The sequence below is a fragment of the Leucoraja erinacea genome, chromosome 22, assembly GCF_028641065.1.
Source record: "Leucoraja erinacea ecotype New England chromosome 22, Leri_hhj_1, whole genome shotgun sequence".
Taxonomy (NCBI): Eukaryota; Metazoa; Chordata; class Chondrichthyes; order Rajiformes; family Rajidae; genus Leucoraja; species Leucoraja erinaceus.
Genome location: NC_073398.1, coordinates 9,202,554 through 9,226,399, shown reverse-complemented (window position 1 = coordinate 9,226,399; position 23,846 = coordinate 9,202,554). Strand labels below are relative to the sequence as shown.

The 23,846-nt window shown below is 45.9% G+C and overlaps 1 protein-coding gene across 7 annotated transcripts in view; it reads right to left on the bottom strand.

The window, feature by feature from the left end:
- lmo3 (LIM domain only 3) overlaps positions 1 to 23,536 on the bottom strand; it is a 76,496-nt gene extending 52,960 nt beyond the window's left edge. The window contains exons 1-2 of one of the 7 annotated variants that reach the window (XM_055652896.1): positions 23,177 to 23,536; positions 16,769 to 16,982 (exon numbers count right to left, since the gene is read on the bottom strand). In XM_055652896.1, coding sequence (XP_055508871.1) covers positions 16,769 to 16,974 — 206 coding nt within the window. In that variant the 5' untranslated portion in view covers positions 16,975 to 16,982; positions 23,177 to 23,536. Of the gene's footprint in view, positions 1 to 16,768; positions 16,983 to 17,966; positions 17,990 to 18,408; positions 18,760 to 20,780; positions 21,075 to 21,189; positions 21,470 to 21,518; positions 21,681 to 21,734; positions 21,878 to 23,176 lie in introns of those variants that run through there. The other 6 variants (XM_055652901.1, XM_055652898.1, XM_055652895.1 and 3 more) reach the window with 6 other exon arrangements.
- Positions 23,537 to 23,846: the final 310 nt, after the last annotated feature.

Sequence of the window (23,846 nt, the reverse complement as noted above, 5' to 3'; positions counted from 1 at the left end):
TATATCGTGGGGAAAGAATATTAAAACTCAAGCACCAATGTGCAGGTAATTTCATGCGGTTACAAGCTGCGCACTTAAATCCGTGATATTGTAAAGGATCTATTTCAGCAAATATGGTCTCAATATTTTCCACAAAAAAAAAAAATCTATTAAAAAGACCCGATGGCATTTCAAGGAGTTTAATTTACATTTCCGGAATACTTAACATTTGTTTTGGCCGACACAGTGTGCACTGTTCAAACAGTATGTTACACTATTTATTCAAAATTGATAAATGTCTCCTTGGCCAGCACACGGGTCAAGAACTGGAGCCCTGTGTGCAGATGAACGCTGAAATCAAGCAGTTCTTTTTGGCAGTGAAACAAGTATATATATTAGAAATAAAAAAGAGACTAAAACATTAACCTTTAAACATCTTGTCAAACACAAGGGTGCAACTAAACCAACAAGTGAGTTCAGCTGCAGATACACAGTTGGGAAATAAATTACACATTTATGAAACAAATTGGAGGAAAAATATTAATATAGTTTTTAAACTTTGAATAAGGGGGAGAAAACTTTTTATCCTGCATGTTATTTTAATCTTCTAAAAAGGCATGCAAGAAAAAGGCTTTAAATAAACACCTGGAATCCAATGGGATATCTCAGTCGGCGCGGGCAAGTTGGGCTGAAGGGCCCGTTTCCATGCTGTACGATTCAAGTTGTCACAGAAGCAGCAGGTTACTTTGTTGAACCAGGTTTTAGACATAGAAACATAGAAATTAGGTGCAGGAGTAGGCCAGTCGGCCCTTCGAGCCTGCACCGCCATTCAATATGATCATGGCTGATCATCCAACTCAGTATCCCGTACCTGCCTTCTCTCCATACCCCCTGATCCCCTTAGCCACATCTAACTCCCTCTTAAATATAGCCAATGAATTGGCCTCAACTACCCTCTATGGCAGAGAGTTCCAGAGATTCACCACTGTGTGAAAAAAGTTCTTCTCATCTCGGTTTTAAAGGATTTCCCCCTTATCCTTAAGCTGTGACCCCTTGTCCTGGACTTCCCTAACATCGGGAACAATCTTCCTACATCTAGCCTGTCCAACCCTTAAGAATTTTGTAAGTTTCTATAAGATCCCCTCTCAATCTCCTAAATTCTAGCGAGTATAAACCAAGTCTATCCAGTCTTTCTTCATAAGACAGTCCTGACATCCCAGGAATCAGTCTGGTGAACCGTCTCTGCACTCCCTCTATGGCAATAACGTCCTTCCTCAGATTTGGAGACCAAAACTGTACGCAATACTCCAGGTGTGGTCTCACCAAGACCCTGTACAACTGCAGTAGAACCTCTCTGCTCCTATACTCAAATCCTTTTGCAATGAAAGCTAACATACCATTCGCTTTCTTTACTGCCTGCTGCACCTGCATGCCTACCTTCAATGACTGGTGTACCATGACACCCAGGTCTTGCTGCATCTCCCCCTTTCCCAATCGGCCACCACCATAGACAATAGGTGCAGGAGTAGGCCAGTCGGCCCTTCGAGCCTGCACCGCCATTCATGATCATCCAACTCAGTATCCTGTACCTGCTTTCTCTCCAAACCCCTTGATCCCTTTAGCCACAAGGCCACATCTGACTCCTTCAATGTGATCATGGCTGATCATCCCCAATCAGTACCCTGTTCCTGCCTTCTTCCCATATCCCCTGACTCCGTTATCTTTAAGAACCCTATCTAGCTCTCTTTTGAAAGTATCCAGAGAACCGGCCTCGACCGCCCTCTGAGGCAGGGAATTCCACAGACTCACAATTCTCTGTGAGAGTTGAGCCTCAGTATCCCCTGTCAAACATGCTTTCAGATTTATATATTGTGAAATAAATACAGGAAAGTACTGTGCACAAACAAAATGTACCTGGGTATTCTTAGTTTAAAATTACTAACGTTGCCAATGTCTAGGAAGGAACTGCAGATGCTGGTTTACACTGAAGATAGACACAAAATGCTGAAGTAACTCAGCGGGATAGGCAACATCTCTGGATAGAAGGAATGGGTGACGTTTCAGGTCGAGACCCTTCTTCAGACAAGAGGAGAGACCCGATAGAAGCATAGACGGTCAGATATTTTTCCCAGGATGGAAATATTAAAGACCAGAGAGAATAGCTTTAAAGTAAAATGTGGCAAAGTTTGAAGATGTCCCAGGCAAGTTTTTATTTTTTAATTATTTTTTACACAGAATGGTGGGTGCCTGGAACGTGCTGCCGGGGATGGTGGTGGAGGCAGATACGATAGTGATATTTCAGAGGCTTTTAGATAGGCACATGGATATGCAGGGAATAGAGGGATCACATGGAGGCAGAGGACATTGGTTTAACTTGACATCATGTTCGGCACAGACATTGTGAGCCAAAAGGCCTGTTTCTGCATTGTGCCATTCTATAAATATCTCAAGAGTGTTTTATCATCATATGTCCCAAAACAGAACAATGAAATTCTTACTTGTAGCAGCACAATAGATATGTAAACAGTCGGTGGACGCCATAATAAATCATTTGTGACCAAAAGATTTCAAAATAACTCTTCCTCGAATCAATCTGCCTCGTAATGTCAACATTGCAACAAGCATTAAGATTTCTTAAATTACTGCAATCTTACCGAGAGTGCCATCTAAAAGCCTCTGAAAAATCACTATCGTATATCTGCCTCCACCCCTGGCAGCGCGTGCCTGGGAGTATTGTTAACGGAAGCACCAAGTAATTCACAGTCTTTCAAATGGAAAGTGCAGTCTGGAACCAGTGCCGAAAGAACAGATGGGAGTTTACCACCACAGGATATCCAACAATCTAGCCCAATGGCCCAACAGTAGTGTCATTTTGGAAAAAATTAAAACACTCAAGTCTTAGTTTAGTTCACAGATACAATGCGGAAATAGGCCCTTCAGCCCATCGAGTCCACGCTGACCAGCGATCCCCCATACACTAGCACTAGGGACAACTTACAATTTTACCGAAGGCAAATTACTTCGTCCCGATCGTCTTTGGAGTGTGAAGCACCTGGGGAAAACCCCACATGATCACAGGGAGAGCGCACAAACTCCGTGCAGTCAAGTACCCACAGTCAGGAGCAAACCCGGGTCTCTGGCGCTGCAAGGCAGCAACTCTACCCCTGCGCCACTGGGACATTTTTTTAACAAAATACCTAGCTGCTTATATTTGCTGTTTACAAGACCTTGCTGGGCTCAAATTGGCTGCAAAGCTCCCCTAAATCACTACACATTACAGACTACACCCTCTGATGCTCAAGCTGCAGAATGTTGAGGCTTTGAAAGCAACACAAGTAACTGGTGGTGCACATTTTTACCATTTGCAACATTTCTGCAGGAATTTAGCATTTTATTCCCTCTTCTGAAGTCAATGGTTGAGGTTAAGTGATTTCACAGATGCAAGAAATAAAACTCATCAGCCCTTCGTAACTCCCTATCTAATATATCGAGGGTCAATGTCTTGATTATGGGATTATGGGGAGGAGAATGGAAATGGGAGAGAAAGATAGATCAGCCATGATTGAATTGTGGAGTAGATTTGATGGGTTGATCGACCCTATTCTGCTCCTAGAACTTATGAAAGTCACAAACCAGCACCTCTCTCTACCCAACTGTAGGCTGTCTGATGACAAACTGCAACCATGCACACTTCCAACACGCTCAAACTATCTTCCCAGTAGATCGAACGACAGGAGGAAACTGAAAAAACCCAGAGCAATCCTGCGGGGTCACAGGGAGGACAGTTTTGGTCACCCTGCTAGAGCAAGGATGTTATCAAGCTGGAAAGAGTGCAGAGAAGATTAGGAGGATGTCAGGACTCGAGGGCCTGAGCTATAGGAAGAGGTTGGGCAGGCTAGGACCTTATGCCTTGGAGTGCAGGAGGATAACGGCTGATCTCAGAGGTGTAAAAGATCACAAGGGGAATTCAAAGTATTTTACTCCAGATAGGGGCATCAAGAACTGGAGGCGATAGGTTTAAGGTGAGAGTGGCGAAGTTTAATAGGAAACCGAGGGACTTGTTTTTCATTCAGAGAATGGTGGGTAAATGGAACAAGCTGCCAGAGGTGGTAATTGTGGCAGGTACTATAACAACATTTAAAATACACTTGGACAGGTACATAAATATGAAGAGTTTAAAGGGATATGGGCCAAATGCAGGCACATGGAGCTAACTTAGATAGGGCATCTTGGTCAGCATGGATGAGTTAGGCTGAAGGGCCTATCTCCCTGCTGTCTGGCAACAATTGAATGTGAATTAACTGCATCTTATAATCTACTCTCATTGCCCAAGGACTTGCCAAGGATCCTGCGAGCTGCAACCAGGTCCCACATGGAGGCATTATCATTTCAAACACCCACAGTAACCTTGGGTGGCACAGTGATGCTGGTGGCAGAGCAGCTGCGTCACAGTGCCGGAGACCCATGCTCAATCCTGACCTCGGGTGCTGTCTGTGTGGAGTTTGCACGTTCTCTCTGCGAGTTTCCTCCAGGTGCTCCAGTTTCCTCCCACATCCTAAAGGCGCGCGTGTGCGCAGGTGAATTGGCCTTCTATAAATTGCCCCCAGTGTGCAGGGAGTGGATGAGAACGTGGGGCAACATAGAACTAGTGTGAACGAGTTTGCAGGAATTGGTCCAAACGCTGGCAAATTGAACCAGTGGGGCAATTTGGCCGGCATGGACGAGTTGGGCCGAAGGACATGTTTCCGTGTTGTATAACTGAATCACAGAGCACGAACCTCACAATCTATGGCCAGTGAAGCATTTCCCCAAATATTATTCAAACTAGTTATGCAACACCCTGGATGTTGTTATAGATGCATCCAAATGGTGACGAGTATAATATTTAAATAGCAGCTGTAGTCAGAGTCTTACTGAGTCTTACAGTGTGGAAACAAGCCCTTAGACCCAACTTGCCCACACCGGCCAACATGTCCCACCTGCACAGCTCCCATCTGCGTGCGTTTGGCCTATATCTCTCTAAACCTCTACATCCTTCTAGTTCTTTTAACTAAAATACAACATGCTGGAAGAACTCGGCAGGTAAGGCAGCCTCTGTGGAGGGAGTGGACAAACAACAGTTCAGGTCGGGACCCTTCTTCAGACTAATTGTATTTGGGTGGGGGGAGGGGAAAGAGAAAGCTGGAATGGAGGTGGGGGCGGGACAAAGTCTGTCGAGTGATAGGTGGATATTTGCGAGGAGGGTTGATCAGTAGATGGGTGAACAAAGGCACAGGATGAAAGAGAGACCAGTTAGTGTGTTCATCAGGATTTACAACTTGTGTACGCACCCGATTTTTACAAGGAATGGACAACAGGACAGGCATCAAATTCCTACACAGAAAAAAAGCTTTCTCACAACTGTCAACGCCAGCATTTTTACTTTCATATAAACTCCATCTCAGAAGAAAGCAGACTTTGAAGAATACTTTCGCTCAGCACACTCGAATTAAAACCGAACAGGCAGATTCTGTCAAATGAGCGAAGTACATTCATTTACTCCTCAGTCCTCAACAGCAGAGTGTTTAATTACCATTTTAAATGAACAGGGTTTAGCAAGCAAAACTATTCAATTGCATTTAGATCAAACTAATAGGTCCTCAGCTGTAAACACTTCCTGACCAATTCTTGCATCTTGAAGCATATTCATGTAGACCATAGACACAAAATGTTGGAGTAACTCAGCGGGTGAGGCAGCATCTCTCGACCCGAAACATCATCCATTCCTTCTCTCCATAGGTGCTGCCTCACCCACCGAGTTACTCCAGCATTTTGTGTCTACCTTCGATTTAAACCAGCATCTGCAGTTCCTTCTCACCCACTTCATGTACATCATCACACTGACCAAACATGGAGAAAAGATCAACTGTAGGTGCTGGTTTATAAAGAAAAATAAAGGCAGTGTTGAAGCAACTCAGCCGATAAGACAGCATCTCTGGAGACTGTGGACAGGTGACAATTTGGGTTGGGACCCTCCTCAAGGCCAGACTCTTCACCATTGATACCATCTAAATGCCACATGGCCTCAAGAGAACAGCCAACATAATCAAAGACCTTTCCCAACCTGGTCATTCCTTCCCCCGCTCCCATCGGGCAGTCGGCACAGAAGCTTGAAAGTGAACCCCCCAGACTGAGGAACAACATCTTTCCCTCGGTTATCAGACTTTTTCAACCATCCTTCCACAGAGTGCAGCGGTAGAGTTGCTGCCTTAAGGGGCTGCCCCACTGCGGTGACCTAATCCGCGAGTTCAGAGGAGTTTGCCCTCCACTCATACTTACAGCATGATCGACACGAGGTCCTAGGAGGTCTTTGTAACTCTCCTTCATGCTCAAGAGTAGTCCCCGCGTACTCGAGGCCTCAGCTAGGTCGTGGCGTATTTTTCCAACATGCTGAAAAAAATGCCCATGGAAAAAAAAAATCGATATTTTTTTACTCGTGGGTTTTCATGCAAGTGCCCTCGAGCTTGGAGGTCAAAGGCAGTCGCTGTAAAGGTCACGTCAGTGGGACAGGCCCTTTACAGTGCTAGGGACCTGGTTTCGATCCTGACGACAGGCGCTGCCAGTACAGAGTTTGTACAATACAGAGTGAAGAAGGGTTGCGCCCCGAATCGTCACCCACCCCTTCTCTCCAGAGATGCTGCCTGGCACGCTGAGTTACTCCAGCACTTTGTGTCTACCTTCGATTTAAACCAGCATCTGCAGTTCTCTCCTGGACAAAGAGTGAAGCAACCTGGGGAAAGACACGCCATCCATTTCTCCCCCCAGAGATAAAAGTGAAAACAAGTTGACCATTCCTTCTCCACCCACAATACTCCAAAAGCATCTGGTGTTTTAAGCGGGAGGCTACGTGCTTCAAAAGTTGTGCGTAAATCAAAAGGCAGCGTGCAAATCTAACGCACGGCGGGTACCACACACAACTACGTGACCACAAGGTGCCAGCCAGAAATCAGAGCGAGTTACTCTGAAATAGGAGTGTGGAAATTAAACTTTGGTAGTAAAAAGATAAGCATATTTTTCTAAACACAAATCAATCACGCATTTAAAGCAAGGTGCTATATACACATCAGCAAGAGAAAAATCTGCTTCAGAGTAAAAAAACCTCCAAAGAACCCACAATTATGGTAAAACAAGAGGTGGACATCGAGTCAAAGGGTAGGGTGGGTAAAAAGATTCCATGAGGGCAATTAAAGAAATTGGGATAGAGAGCTGGAAGATTTTGGGAAAGGCATTGAAGATGACAAGAACTCAAAATCAATGCCCGTTGTGGATCAATTCAAAGTTCCAGGCAAGGTTCGTGGGAGAGAACCGTGAGTGAGAAATGAAAGGCTTGCTATTCCCCCTCAAAGCAATAATCGAACAGAATGAACAGTAGTGGACCAGGACTAGAACTTGCTGCAGGTTAGGCAGAGTACCGGTGGAGTTGTTTGGGTGCTCGGGGATTGGAGAGCCAGCCTCGAATCATTTGAACACTGCAGATAAATCCAGTGTGTTGAATGGAAGACACATGGAACTGTAGAAGCTGATGTACCAGGAAAATGTATTGGAGTGAAACAACAGGTCAGACAGTATCTCTGGAGAACATCAATGGGCGACATTCGGCCGACCTGAAACGTCATCTATCCATGTTCTCTACAGATGCTGCCAAACCCATTAAGTTACGCCAGCACTTTGTGTCCATTTTTTAATGTTGCAGGGCAACAATGTGAAGAGCCTTTGGCAATGCACAATTTACTGTTAGCCGTTCAAGATGCTAGTGTTTGCTTCACCAAAAATACACAGCTAAGGAGGAGAGGTTCCTCTGACGGCATGCACGCACAAGACAAGACAGCAAGAAGGATCCCGACCTGAAATGTCACCTATCCATGTTTTTCCAGAGATACTGCCCGACCCACTGAGTTACTCCAGCACTTTGTGCCTTAGTTTCGACAAACAGCACGGAAGCAGGCCCTTCAGCCCACACTGATCAATGATCACCCAATACATTAGCACCCTCCTACACACTAGGGCCCATTTACAATCTATACGGAAGCCAATTAACCTACAAACATGCACGTTTTTTAGTGTGTGAAGAAACCAGAACACACAGGGAAAATCCACATGATCACGGGGAGACCGTGCAAACTCTGCACAGGCAGCACCCGTAGTCAATTTTCCTGTGAGAACATATTCTACCGAGCGGTCCGCATGGTGGTGCAGCTGTAGTGCTGTTGCCTTACAGCGCCGGAGACACGAGAGCTCGATCCTGACCACGGGTGCTGTCTGTACGGAGTTTGTACATTCTGCCCGTAACCATGTGGGTATCCTCTGGGTGCTTCGGTTTCCTCCCACACTCCAAAGACCAACAGGTTAATTGCCTTCAGTAAAATTGTAAATTGTCCCTAGTGTGGAGGATAGTGTTAGTGTGGGAGGCTCACTGGTCGCCATGGACTCGATGGTCCAAAGAGCCAGTTTTCGTGCTGTATCTCCAAAATAAACTAGTGAGCTGTATAGAGAGTCACGGGAGGATTGTGGCTGCATCAAGGTTCGAATGCTCGCAAACAAGATAGGTCCGGCTCACATGAAAATGATCTTACCTGGGCCTTGAATTTAGTTTCAGCACCGAGGCTGGTGCCGAACCGGACAGTGAAACTCAGACGATGTGTTACAAGCAGGAATGCAGTGTAGATGGAGTAACCGCTATGTAATCAGTGGGAGATGGTCTACTAATTTGAAATGCCGCAACTAGTGGATGGGAGCAATGCATTACCAAATCAAAGGCACAGCAGCTCGTCTGACAAAGTAGCAAGTTTCAAGACCACAGGAAATGGCAGAGAGTTGGGGACGTGGCCCAGACCACGACACAAACTGGCCTCCGTTCACTTCACGCTGCCTCGGCAAGGCCACCAGCTTAATCAAGGACCAGTCTCACCCCACTCACTCACCACTCTCCTATCAGGCAGGAGGTACAGACGTTTGAAGCACATACCTCCAGATTCAGGGACACTTTCTTCTCAGCCGTTATCAGGCTCATCAGCTAGAGTGATATGTCTTAACCACCTATCTACCTCACTGGAAGCCTTCGGAGTATCTTTAATCGGATTTTCTCGCACCAAATCGGTGCTCCGATTGCAATCATGTATAGTCTTTTCTTTGACTGGATAGCACTCAACAAAAACGATTCACTGTATCTCAGTACGTGTGACAATAATAATCTGTGGTTAACTTCTACATTGCAACACCCCAGTGCATTTTCACCCCACCGTTTACCCACTCTACTACTAGTCTGAAGAAGGATCTCGACCTGAAACGTCACCCATTCCTTTTCTCCAGAGGTGCTGCCTGTCCCGAGGTGCTGCCTGTCCCGCAAAGTTCATCTCTGCAAATCTAGTCACAATCCTTACCACACGAGTTGCTTACGTGAGAAAAGACTACACATGTTTACAATCAAGCTGACCACAGCACACGGATAAAGAGTGCATTCAGTGCCAGATAAAGTCCAATGAAAGATAGTTCAAAGGTGCCCACTGAGGCAGATGGGAGGTTAGGACCACTCTCTAGCTGATGAGAGGATGGCACACAGATACACTGTTTGGAGATTGTCAGACTTGGGAGTTTAACTGGATTCTGTACAAGCTCAGATAGTGGAATCAAAGGGGGGTAGCTCCTATCTTTAGAGGCAACAGAAGCTACAGAAGGTTTTATGTTTGTGCTGCTGCTATGATTGAGAGCAGCAACAAAGAATATCCTATTGATACAAGAAGCCGCAGATGCTGGAATCCCGAGTAAAATACAAAATGCTGGAGGAACTCATTGGATCTGAAGGGTCCCGACTCGAAACATCCCTCCACGGATGCTGCCTGACCCTCCAAGTTTAGGTCAGAGATACAGCGTAGAAACAGCCCCTTCGGCCCTGCCAGTCCATGCCGACCAGTGATATCCCCGTACATTAGCACTATCCTACACACTAGGGTCTATTTATAATCTTTACCAAAGCAAATTAACCTACAAACCTGTACATCTGTGGAATGTGGGAGGAATTTGGAGCACCCGGGGAAAACCCACGAGGTCACGGGGAGAACGTATGTACGGAGCTTGTACAAGCGCCCGTAGTCAGGATCGAACCCGGGTCTCTGGCGCTGCGATGCACCAACTCTACCGCTGTGGCACTGTTCCTCCAGCACTGTTTTTACTTTAAAACACATGTCCTTGAGATGTGTAGAGAGGGGTGCTGGGAGGGGAGGATTGTGCTGGGTCAAGGTATGAATGCTTGCAAGTCATATACGAGCTGCTCACATGCAAAAGCTCTCACTTGGGCCTTGAACTTTGATCAGAGCACCGCAGCTGGTGAGGAACCAGGTGGGGACATTTAAAGCGGGCGTCACAAAGTGGGAACTAGTGCAACGTCTAGGAGTCAGGGGGAGGTGGGCTGTAATTCAAAATGCCACAACTAGTGGGTGGTCAAAGTGTATCAGTGAATCAAACATATGGCAATGGAGAACACACACTGCCAGCTTGTACTTGCGTCATTGGCAATTCTGAAATGAACCAACCATCTTTCTCCTATTGGACGGCACAGTGGCAGAGCTGCTGCCTCACAGCGCCAGAGACCAGAGTTCGATCCTGACCTCGGGTGCCGTCCCTGTGATTGTGTGGGTTCTCCTCCGGTTTCCTCCCACATCCCAAAGATGTGCGTGTTTGTTGGTTAATTGCCCCCTAGTGTGTAGGGAGTGGATGGGAAAATGAAGTAATATAGAACAAGTGTGAACTAGTGTGATCAATGGTCAGATTGGACTCGGTGGGTCAAAGGGTCCAAAAGGCTCTTCAAAGATCACAGACATCACTGGTTGAGGGATTGTTGGGGAAATAAAAAGAACCGATATCTAAAGAATTGCATTTCTATCCATAATCCCTTTATATAACGAGCACCAGTTAACACACAGACCTTTTTTATTTCGCCTTCACAGAGACTAATAGCAAGCATCAATTTAACAAGCTCCTGACAGTAAAAAGTCTGAGTCACCTCCATTTAAAAGGCAATGGAAAAAACTGGATTAATGTTAACTAGTGGCTTAAAAGAACAGCATGTAAACGCGACTCTGATGCAAGAAGTTTGTTCACTTATCTTCAGGCGATCAGTTGCATGTTTTATTTGGAGATATACAGCATGAAACAGGCCCTTCAGCCCAAGGAGTCCATGCCGACCATCGACCTCTCCCCACACGCCAGTTCTATGTTATCCCACTTTCAAATGTTACACACTACGGATCAATTTACAGGGGGCCAATTAACCTACAAACCCACACGTCTTTGGGATGTGGGAGGAAATCGGAGCTCCTGGAGGAAACCCACACGGTCGCAGGGAGAACGTGCACACTCCGCCCACAGACAGCACCCGAGGTCAGGATCGAACCTGGGTCTCTGGGGCTGTGAGGTCGCAGCTCTGCCGCTGAGACTCTGTGCTACCTGTGCGTGTGAATGGGTTTGAATGGGAAAGACGATACAGGTATCAGGACAGGTGAATGGAGATGAACACAGAACAACCACCCAAAAAGAGTCTAGCTGATTTGAGAATGGGAACCAGTTGCTTTAAAGAAGCTCCTCCTGCCCGTTTCAAAGAGTGTATTGTGTGTTGTGACCTCCAGTTTCACATTTCAGTACGTCACTGGCATAAGAACAAGAGAGATTAGTAGTAGATGCCCTCGGTCTTGGTCCATCATTTAATATCAAGGTTGATCATTTACCTTCGCACCACATTCCTGCCTTAAAGCACAATCCCCGGATTCTCCTTAGACTTTAGAGATACCGCACGGAAACAGGCCCATCAGCCCGTCAGTGTCTGCACTGACCAGCATCACCCCGTACACTAGCACTATCCTACACACAAGGGACAGGAATTTACAGAAGCCAATTAACCTACAAACTTGCATATATTAGGAATGTGGGAGGAAACCGTAGCACTCGGAGGAAACCCACGTGGTCAAGGGGAGATCGTACAATGAACCCGGGTCTCTGGCGCTGAGAGGCAACAACTCTACCACTGTGCTATTAGCTCCGAATAGCTGAGAGTCTATGCACAAACTCCTATATCTCACAAGCTGTGACCAATTTACTTGCATCAATGATTACCAAGATGGCAGAGAATGCGATCCTATACAAACATGACCATCTGACTGTGCAGACCTACACTGACAGAGGAAGCAAGATGGGCAGATGCGTAAAACATACTTCACTTTATATGTACGAAACATTACAAGGTCTGAACGGCTTAACCGCGGCAGATATGATCGGGATGGCACATAAAGCTTTTCACTGTATCTCGGTACACATGACAATAATGCACCTAAACCGTGCACTCGTATGCCAAATTGTAAAATGATATGGCTGCTTTTCAAAATGGGTACCTCTTTGCAGGAAAGTTCTTCAAAAAGCATTATGAGCTTTGCAAAACGAGCTAATGAAAACATAGTCATTTTTATTGGACTTTCTCCTGCTTCTTTTGCAGAGTTTAAAAACCACATGCTTTAATTGGATTTCTGATTGAGTAAAATGGGAAAGCCTGAAAGACAGCGAAATGCAGTGGAAACCTATCCAACAGATGCAGAATTCAGATATGGACAGAAATTCAGAAGCTAAATAACACCCCACTCAAAGTTTTTTTTAAAAAATAATAATACAGCTCGATCAGAAAGCCACTTAAAATGTCTATCTTAACTCAGGCCAGGAAGAAGGACAAAGCTAATGCAAAATTAACAACTCATTTTGCAAAACTCAAATAAAGCATTTTTAAGAACATTTCTGATGCAGTAGATCTTAACAGCGCACTCATTTTGAAATGTGTCTAAAGAAGGGTCTCAACCTGAAACGTCTCCCATTCCTTCTATGCAGAGATGCTGCTTGGCCCGCTGAGTTATTCCAGCATTTTGTGTCTGCTTTTGGTTTAATCCAGTATCTGCAGTCCCTTCCTCCACATCTCAATTTTACAATTTGACAATAGTAGTTTATCATTTTTGTACGATACTGCCAATTGGAAGCATTTGCTAAATTTTCCGTTCCGATTCTGAACTCACATTGTTTGTAGTGCATAACAATGTGGTACATTACAGGGGTAAACAGAATTAAACAGTTGCTGTATGGTGAAATACTGGTCAATAATGTACTTAAAACATACTTGGCGTTTAATATCGAAGAACTACAACACACTGGCTATGCTCTCTTCTCAATACCACAACCAGGAAGGTGGTATACGAGCCTGAAAACTGTGAGCCTCCAGTAATCTCCTCAGCAACTCTTGAACACTAGACAACAGCATCCACAATGCTGCCTCAGCACCGATCTACTATGGACTTTGCTTCCATTGCACTGCCTACCCCGGTCTAGCACCATTACGATTACAGGTTATTTTAATTGTCCTGTTTCGTTACATATGACAATTAAACACTCAACTTAATTCATTGTATTATTGATTATTCGTATTTATTTGTGCATTATTGCATTAATAGGCCCGCATTAAAGCTGCAGCGAGCTAGAATTTCATTGTTCCATCACCAGTATCACAATTAAACACTTGACTCTCGATTGCTACTCTGAATGCATTGCAAACTACTTGCACTGCAGAATTGACAACGCCACAATTTCCATTCTCTTCAGATTTCCAGTAGGTATCCTTAATTACCAGAGTCAAACCAACTACCTGAAGTGACTCGAAATGAGCCAGTACCAGTTAATTTATTCAACTTAGGCTGCAAATTGCATTGCTTGCCACCATTCTAAAGATGGACAACGTTCCTCAAATGTTTGCACAAAGCCAGCCGCTGGTGATGGAAGCCAAACGTATGATGCCCAATGTCAAAAATAAAATTTGAGACGGGCTCTGAAATTTGTTTTTCCCCAAATCACAACTCTGCCCGTCACAGGGTATTTAAAGAGGAATAGGGTACGGTACATTCCAAAAATTGATGCAGTCTTGATGTCACGTTTCCAGTCAAACAAGGTTAATTTTGAAACAGAACACAAATTGGGGATTACTGAGGATTTAAATTGGTTAATAGAGAATACTGCAAGCTTAAGACATCTGTAGCAGAGGTGGTATTGAATCAATACCTAACCTTGAAACGTGAATGATTGGCCTGCTGATGGATCAAACGAGTTGTCACTTGATTGAAAGCTTGGTTAACACATGGTTGTGGCAGTGTTAGTGAAGTGTCCTCTGACACCAGTTCTACCCATTTATTTAGCTATTAGCAACTTTATCTTTCATTACACCATTAATATTCCTGCAAATTGCAAAGCAGCCAATAACAAAATAATTCTGTGGAGTATGCATGTATTTTATATTTAATATACATACTCAATATATTAAATATACACATAAAATAAATATACATACGCATACACATATACACGAAATAAATATGAATATGCATACGCACACACACACACCCAATAGCTTAATATAACATAAAAGAAACATCAGATGCTGGTTCATACAAAGATAGACACAAAAGGCAGGAGTAACTCAGCGGGTCAGGCAGCACTCTGAAGAAAATGGACAGGTGACGTTTCAGCTCGGGACCCTACTATAGACCAATATCTTAACGAAGATTAAATGGACCACTGGATTAGATTAAGTGTAATCTACTGTTCCTACCTTGTTCTACAGTATGATTGTGCTTATGTATAACAAGATTGTTACTGCGCTATATTCAAAAAGAAGTTCACTGTACCTTGGCACATGTGACAGTTCCATTGACAGTTTACTATTAGCAAATAACTTTGGATAAACTAGACGATAAGATGCTAACAATAGACAATAGGTGCAAGTGTAGGCCATTCGGCCCTTCGAGCCATGATCACATTCAATGTGATCATGGCTGATCATCCCCAATCAGTACCCTGTTCCTGCCTTCTTCCCATATCCCCCGACTCCGCTATTTTTTAAGAGCCCTATCTAGCTCTTTCTTGAAAGCATCCAGAGAACCTGCCTCCACCGCCCTCCGAAGCAGAGAATTCCACAGATTTACCACTCTCTGTGAGAAAAAGTGTTTCCTCGTCTCCGTTCTAAATGGCTTACTCCTTATTCTTAAACTGTGGCCCCTGGTTCTGGACTCCCCCAACATCGGGAACACGTTTCCTGCCTCTAACGTGTCCAAGCCTAGCCTAACATTGGTTAATATTTTAATAGGTGGACACACCCTTCACAAAGACCCCCTCAACACTCAAACCCCATCACCAGTTTACCAGCTGCCCAGATTTACTGCCAAAATGTGTTCAAATAATCTAATGTTAAGGCCTGCCTGATGGTTATAACATAGGGGGAATGAGAACAAGTTGTGAGCTCACCCTTTTTGGAAACACTGCATCAAACAGTTACTGTGGGGTGTGCTGGACACTTGCCCAAGAAGTTGAAGTGAGAAGAATGCAAGTAACCTGCAGAGACTGTATTAGAATGGAAAATGCAGCAAGAATATTGCAGAGTGGACAAACTGCTATTTAATTAAGACAGATCAGCCTACAATGATGCATTTGGTCTAATGCCAATCCATCCCGACACATTTAGAACCAACAGCAACGCGTTAGAAAGAATATAGATCATGAGACATAGGAGGAGAATTAGGCCATTCGGCCCCTCGAGTCTGCTCTGCGATATTTAAGCAATTTCACACTCAAGTACCATCTTAAAAAAAAATCAACTTCACTTTTATAAGCAGGGAAACGGAGTGTTTCTGCCTTGAAAGAGTTGAAACATGACAAGCAACAGCGAAATGCCACATTATAATAGCGCAATATCAAGTTAATTCCACACACACACCCAGCCACTCTCTCTCCTCCACCTTCTCTCGCCCATCTTCCTTCAATCTCAAAGGAAAAAAAGTAGCAGGCTATTCCGCAATAAATCAAGTGGCCGGAGACTGTACACAGGAACACAAAGCGTGGCCCTCTGCCAAACACTGTAATGATCCAACTCAATATAAATGTTCACGTTGTCGGTCTCGTAGCCAGAACACCCTCTAGAGGGCGGTGCGGCAGTTTGTGAGCTGAAAACTTACCAGCTGATCTGTGCTGCAAAATTCACTTTTTTTTTTTTTTATATGAAAAAAGAAAATAAATTAAAAAGTTCCAGTGGCCAAGGATACTTTGTGTGTGTGTGTGTGTGTGTGTGTGTGTGTGTGTGTGTGTGTGTGTGTGTGTGTGTGTGGGGGGGGGGGAGAACTAACACACACAAGACTGCTTTGCACAGAGACAAGAACCAGTGACCTAGAATTCTTAAAAAGCTGTCCCAAAATAAATGAATGGGATGATTGCATTACAATCCAAGGTTGCTTTTCACTTGTAAACCTTATTGCTAATATTGAATCGTAAATATTACGTTTTTGCCTTAAAACTCCGTCGCTTTAATCAAATAGGGCGAGATTTGCAGATTATAATATATCTAATTTGGATTTTTTGGGGGGGGGGGGGAGTGAAATGAGTTGCAAAAGGTCCAGAGGATCAGAGATGTATCGGTTTCGTTAGTCACGCAGGTTTAATTCCAAACGGGGGGGAAAAGCACATCAATACCGTTTCTTCCAAGTAATTTGCAAGACTGGACTGTCGATCACAGACGACAAATCTGCTCACAAAAGTAAACTTCATTGAATAAAGCTCCACTTTGGTTCAATTATAATATTCTTAAAAAGTCCATCACCAGTCCCCCCCCCCCACAAAGGTGGGGAAATCTCTCCCCACCCCACCACCCACACACGCCCACACCCAGACGTTAACAAAGTTGTACCTCAGGTAATCTCTGCGGCATAAAATAAGGTTGGCTTTGGTGTAAAGCGTGGATCCCACTTCGCCCAAGCGACAGTCACAGCAGGCACATTTCAAGCAGTCTTCATGCCAGTATTTGTCGAGTGCCTTCAGCAGGTAGCGGTCTTTAATCTTCCGGTTGCAGCCAGCACAACCCTTGGCTTTGGCGTCCGGCTGAGCCGAGAGCATTTGTGTACCTAGAGAAGGGAGGAGAAAGAAAACAAGGGCAGAAGAGACCCAGTTATCGCCAGAGCCCTTCAGTCCAACGCCTCCTTGCACCGCGGCAGGTTAAACTGTTAGCTCTAAGCTAATCAATTGAATATTCAATTTCCAGATGAAATGCGAAGTGCAGGACATTGGAACAGAATGCTGCTTCATTTGCCGGCCTGCCTGCCTGTCCCTCTCTCTCTCACACACACACTCACCCACTCCTGTATCCCTTTGGAGACCTCTACTTATGAGCCACAGATTCGGAACCAGCGGCGCTGTGATCGCCTGTTAGACGACGGGGGGGGGGGGGGGGGGGGGGGGGGGGGGGGGGGGGGGGGGGGGGGGAGAGAAGGGGGGGAGGGGGGGGGGGGGGGGGAGAGAGAGAGAAAGAAAAGAGAAGAGAGAGAGAGAAGGGGGGGGGGGGGGGGGAGGGGAGAGGGGGGGGGGGGGGGGGGGGGGAGGGGGGGGGGGGGAGAGAGGGGGGGGGGTGGGGGGAGAAGGAGGGGGGGGGGGGGAAGGAGGGGGGGGGGGGGGGGGGGGAGAAGGGGGGGGGAGAGAAGGGGGGGGGAGAAGGAGAAGGGAGAGGGGGGGGAGAGAGAGGAGGGGGGGGGGGGAGAGAAGGGGGGGGGGGGGGAAAGAGAAGGGGGGGGGGAAGAGAGGGGGGGAGGAGAAGCAGGGGGGGGGGGGGGGAGAGGAGAAAGTGAGGGGTAGGAGAAAAGTGGGTGAGACCTGCTCTGGATTCCCTCTGGAGCAGTGAGACATGACAATATGTCCCTACCTGTGGATTCCCTCCCCCAGTGTACATGACCCCCCCCCCCCCCCCCCCCCCTCCTTCTCCCCTCTTACCACCCCCCTCCTCCCCACCACTTAATTCCCCTCACCATATATCCCCCCCCCCCCCCCCCCCATCCCGGACTGCCATGATTAAGAACCCCCTCTTTATACTGAGAACTGAGTATTCCGCCACATACTTATCCCGATCGCTGGGTCTCGTAGCTTTAAAAAAAATGTTTGGTGATTACTGGCAGAAATGCACCTTTCCCCATTCACATTCGGAGATATTACAGGAGAGAAGGAAGATAAAAAAAAAAAAAAGGGTCCATGAGCAAAACAAACAAGGAGAATATACCCGATCAAAACTACAATTGTACTGCACGGCACTTCATCCATGCAATCGCTCCGCTCAGAAGCATTTGACAGCCAGCAAGTCCGTTTATAAATAGACAGTGGCCGCACAACGTTACAATCAGCGGCCACTTTATCCCATTTAAACTGAGGTCACTGCTAAACTGCCCCGGCTTCTATTGTCAACACGGCTGGTTTCCCCCATTCTACCCTCCCCTGCTCTGTCCCATTGAAACACACATCCAACAGTCACACACACACATACAGAAAAGTCCCTAAACTCATTACCAGTCTCCGGGTCGCAAGAGTTTCAAATCCACTGAACGCGTTGCCTATCTAGAAAAGTCCCCGAGCCGATTGATAAATCTTTAAGGAGGTGTGAACGAGCAGCGGGGAGAGTGCGGGTCCCATAGCCGAGCTCACAGAATCAAAGACCATCTCGCCAACACGCTCATCGGACCGTTAAGAAATGGCAAACAAAAAATATTTTATTTTAAAAAGGAACTAGGAGCGATCTTAAAACAAAAACAAACAAAAAAAACGCGTTCCTTTCGTGTTCAAAGACTGGCGGCCAGAAGACAGTCACTACACACGGCGATAAACCTGCCTCGTTCTCTGGGAAGGGAGAGTGGAATAGAGAGAGGAGGGGGGGGGAGCTTTATATTTTAAAGTGGCGGAGCTGGGAAACAGTTTTTTTCTGAATTCTCTCCCTCAGATGCAGCTGGAAGGCGACGAGATACTGACATTTTCCCAGTCTTATCAGTTTAATTACAGTTGCCATGGCAGCAAAGTGTTAGCGCTTGGCGGAGGCCAATGAGAGATTCGCTACAGGAAACCCAATTTGATGATGCAGCCAGCGATGACACACAAAAAGCGGCTCACTCACTCACCCACTCCCCCCCCCCCCCCCCCGGCCAGCCGGCTCACCCTAGGTTTCAATGTCCCCCCACCCCTGCCTCGCACCTCACCCCACCCCCTCTCCAAGAAGAATAAGAGCGAAGATTGCAAAGATTTCCACGTGAACCCCGCCACTATAGAGTGACAGGATGGACATCCTTCAAAAACAGCTATTAAAGGTATTGGCAGTAAGCATCATCCTGTTAAACGCAGACTCGAATGACATTATATTATCGGATAAATAAGAGGGATATGGGCGAAATGCAGGCAGGTGGGACTAGCGTAGTTCCAGAACAAGGGGTCATAGTTTAAGGATAAGGGGGAAATCTTTTAGGACCGAGATGAGGAAAACGTTTTTCACACAGAGAGTGGTGAATCTCTGGAATTCTCTGCCGCAGAAGGTAGTTGAGGCCAGTTCATTGCCTATATTTAAGAGGGAGTTAGATGTAGCCCTTGTGGCTAAAGTGATCAGGGGGTATGGAGAGAAGGCAGGTATGGGATACTGTTGGATGATCAGCCATGATCATATTGAATGGCGGTGCAGGCTCGAAGGGCCGAATGGCCTACTCCTGCACCTATTTTCTATGTTTCTAAGGGGCATCTTGGTCGGCATGGGCAGGTTTGGGCCGAAGGGCCCTTTTTTTCCGTACTGGCAAACCCATTTGCTTTTTTTTGTGGAATTGCAAGAAGAAAAATTGGAATTGCAAACAATTTGCAGAGATGTGGATGTAGCCCAGTCCACCGCACTGACCAGACTCCCCGCCATCGACACTTCACACTCCCCTGGGATAGTAGCCAACATGATCAAAGACTTGTCCCACCTCGGTCATTGTTGACAGTGGACTTTGTCTCTGGAACTGATGCGCTACAATGCTGAGAACTATATTCTGCACTATCTATTGTACACGAGTTTGACTTGATTATATTTAAGAGTGGTATTATCTAATCTGATTTAACAGCAGGCAAAACAAAGCTTTTCACTGTACCTCTGAACATATAGAACTGTAGAGCACAGGGACAGGCTCTTCGGCCCACAATGTTCGTGTCGAACATGTTGCCAAGTTAACAGTACACGTGACAATAATAAACCTTGGCAAAGTAATAAACTTTCCTGCACATCAGAATGATCGCTCCCCAACCGGGGACATTGATACAAGGAACTCGGATGTTGGTTTACAAGAAGGTACATTACTAGGTAGCAGGGCCAACGTGTCGAAACAAGGAACTGCAGATGTTGGTCAATACAAAAGGCCACCAAGTACCGGAGTAACTCAACGGGACAGACAGACAGACAGCATCTCCGGAGAACATGGATAGGCGACGTTTCGGGTCTGGACCCTTCAGACTACGCGTTGGTAATGTATACAAGTGGCCGCGAGTGAAAGCAGAGTAGAGAATGTGTAGGAAGGAGCTGCAGACGCTGGTTTTAAACCGAAGATAGACACACAAATGCTGGAGAAACTCAACGGGACAGGCAGCATCTCGGGATGGAAGGAACGGGTGATGTTTCGGGTCGAGACCCTTCTTCAGACCCATTCGTTCTCTCCAGGGATGCTGCCTGGCCCGCTACTCCAGCATTTTGTGTCTGTTTTCGGTGGTGTAGTCCCTTCCTACACAGCCCGGTTGTAACACGTCCCCCTTTCCCTGGCACGGAGTTGCCATATAGCGCAGAGCACTCTCCTTCAACTTTAAAGAGGGGGAAGGGGCGGGGGAGAGAGAAATCACTTCGAAAACAAAACGTGGCTTTCAAATCAGCAACTTACCAGGAGAGGCGGCTTACTCTGCAGCCAAGCTAGTAGTCAGCACGAGAACGTAGACATTAATTAATTGATTGAAAGGGGTGGGTGGAGACCATTGTACACTCCAGACCCAGTTTTGGGCTGATAGAAACTAAAACCAACAGATAATGCCTTTTCGCTTGCCGCCCTTGTTAAGAATGAACAGAAACCCGCTTCAGAAAGACCGGGAATGCACTTGCAAGGTCAAACGGGGGAAGAAAAGCAAGCACGTATCATAAAGTTTAAAGATAATGAGGTCCTTAAGGAGATATCTATCAGTGATAGAGCCGGGCTGACGGCGAGCCACAGGTGTGGTATCCGGGCGGCGGTAACCTCGTCCCTCGGCTTGCTGGCCGGCCGGGCTGGCTGGCCGGCTGATCGAGGAACAACTTACCGCTCAGCTGAAGAGAGTGGAGCACTGAAACCTATTCAGCTTCATCGTGGAATGCTGAGCCGGCGAGGTTGTTGGCTTGAAACCGCGGCTACGAGAGCACACACACACACACACACATGCAGGGCAGCGGCGTTGCGTGAGATAGTCACCACACACACACACTCTGGCTGGCTGGCGACTCGAGCAAACAACAGCTGATGGGATGGATTCTGCCTCAGTAGACAATTCCCCCCGTGGAGACAGTTACAATCAGCCGCTTGCTTTGGCTGCGGCCAAACGCCACACGACCGACCGACCCCCGTCTCTATCTCTCACACACACACACTTACCCCTCCCTTATCTCTCTCCCCCTCGACTCTCAGTCTGAAGAAGGGTCTCGACCCGAAACGTCACCCATTCCTTCTCTCCAGAGATGCTGCCTGTCCCGCTGAGTTACTCCAGCTTTGTGTGTGTGTGTGTGTGTGTGTCCCTCTCTCCTTCGCACACAGACAGACAGACCGACCCTCTCCTCCCTCCGTAGAAAGCCAATGCAACTGCACACCAACCTCTCGAGTCCGGCCAGAACCGGAGTCTGCGGATCAGACTGTTGATTTGACCGCTTTACACAAGGAAGGACGATCAAAAAAAAGTGGCAGCGCCGAATAATCTGGGATTCCACGTTAGGTTATGCGTGTGTGTGTGTATGTGTGTGTGTGTGTGGTGGTGGTGGTGGGGGGTGGATTTTAAAAAAGCCTTCTCCACCCCTGCACAATACCGCTGTGAAATATCGCTGTCTTTGTCAACCAATACACAGTCATAGAAGAAACAGCGAAAGGAAATAAAAAAAACTAAACAAATGGAACAGATAATGAGGACAATTAAATTAATTATGTTCAAGGCGAAGAGATTTCTTTTCCATATAAAAGCCGTGTGATCTGTTTTCCCCCGCTTGCCCTGGCTGCTGTCTAATTTATGGGAAATGATTAGTGCATCTATGCAAATCTTTGTTTAAATCATTCACCTAATTAAATGATAGGATTATTCTTCTGCGTACAGTGACATCATTTCCCAGTAATTAGTACTCTATTTAAGACCGTGCCGATAGATTCTTTAATAACGCCAGCGAGCTGGAGCCCTTCACAAGAGCATCTGACAAACTGCCCAGACCGCTCTTATACATTGTTCTTTCAAAAATCCTGGGAGAAGATTTAAATGACTAATACGCCATAAGTACATTTGAAAGAGGAGAAATCAATAGTTAAAATTCAGCTCCACGCCATCCATTCATTCCTGCTTTTTCCCCCATCACCAAAAAAACGCAATGATAATTAGACGGGTCATAAAATGCACCACATTATGACTGATTGACTGCATTGGAACTGACAAGGTATTACCTGATAGTAATTGCGTTTTGTCATGAATTAAATTATTTGAATGCAGACTATCTTCAAAATCGTGCAATTTCCAGAGGTTTTTTTTTTTGACAGTGAAAACGATGACAAAATAGCATTTCTCAACTCATTCATCCCCTCCCCTCTTCATAATCATGATGAATTATTCACAGAAAATCCCAAAACGCCACAGTTGAAAAGGCCCCATCACTTTTACAACACCACCCAGATCTGCGATCCGAAACAACCGAAGTGCTTGTACACACGATGTGTTTTGGTGACCAAGAGGTGGATTGTAATCATCAGCATGGAAAAATAACAACAACATTATCACAAACTCTCCCCTCCTCTCCTTGCTCACTGTCGCATCAAAGAAATAAAACAAAACAAAACTGCACTTTTGTTCCCTGGAGCGAACTGCAAGATTGTGTCTGTCACCCAAGGCAAACATTTCCTTGGGTAAATTAATGAAGATTTTGAAGAAAGCTCCTTGAAAAGGTATGACAAAAGAGCTGCATCTGTTCTGCTTTGAGCAGGCTGGCCCATGCACAACATTCCCTGCATCGAGCGACCCATTAAAACGCAAATTCGCTGCACATGACAATAATTAAACTTACCTTCTGCTCGCGTCTCTGCCGAGAAAGGGTTAACAAGGCAAACACGCCTCAAGTTTTCACTCCGTTTGCCAAAATATCTTTCCCTTTTTCTTCCAACAAAATAAAGTAATCGGGGATTTCCGGTGCTCACAAATACTAACTGGGACAAATCAAATGAAGGAAGGATTCTCCCCCTTTTGCTTTTTTGTTTAAAAAATACTTCGTTTCCAAGGAAGAGAGAAGGAAAGAAAATGTTTTTTCATGGGAATGACAGGAGAACCAGATACTTTTTCTTCCCGAACCGTGACAGCCAGGATAAAAGAGCCACCTGTCTCTCTCTCCCTCTCTTTCACACACACACACTCTCTCTCTCTTTTTTTTTCTCTCTCTCTCTTTTCCCCCCCTCTCTCTCTCTTTTCTTTCTCTCTCTCTTTCCCTTCCCCTCTCTCTCTCTTCCCCTCTCTCTCCACTAGCTGAGCACCGGTCCTAAATGGGCCTGTTTCCTTTCCTCCAGTATTTAAGCACCTCACCAGGTCCCTAGTTAACAGCTTCCTTCAGCTCATCCAAGAAGCTGACAAGTGCTGTTCGTGGAGGCTGTACATGTTGCTCTAATGGACCTCATTAAGTTCTACTTACAGATGTTCTCTTAACATAATTGATCTGCGGTGAGTTGAGAGGACTGCAACTTATT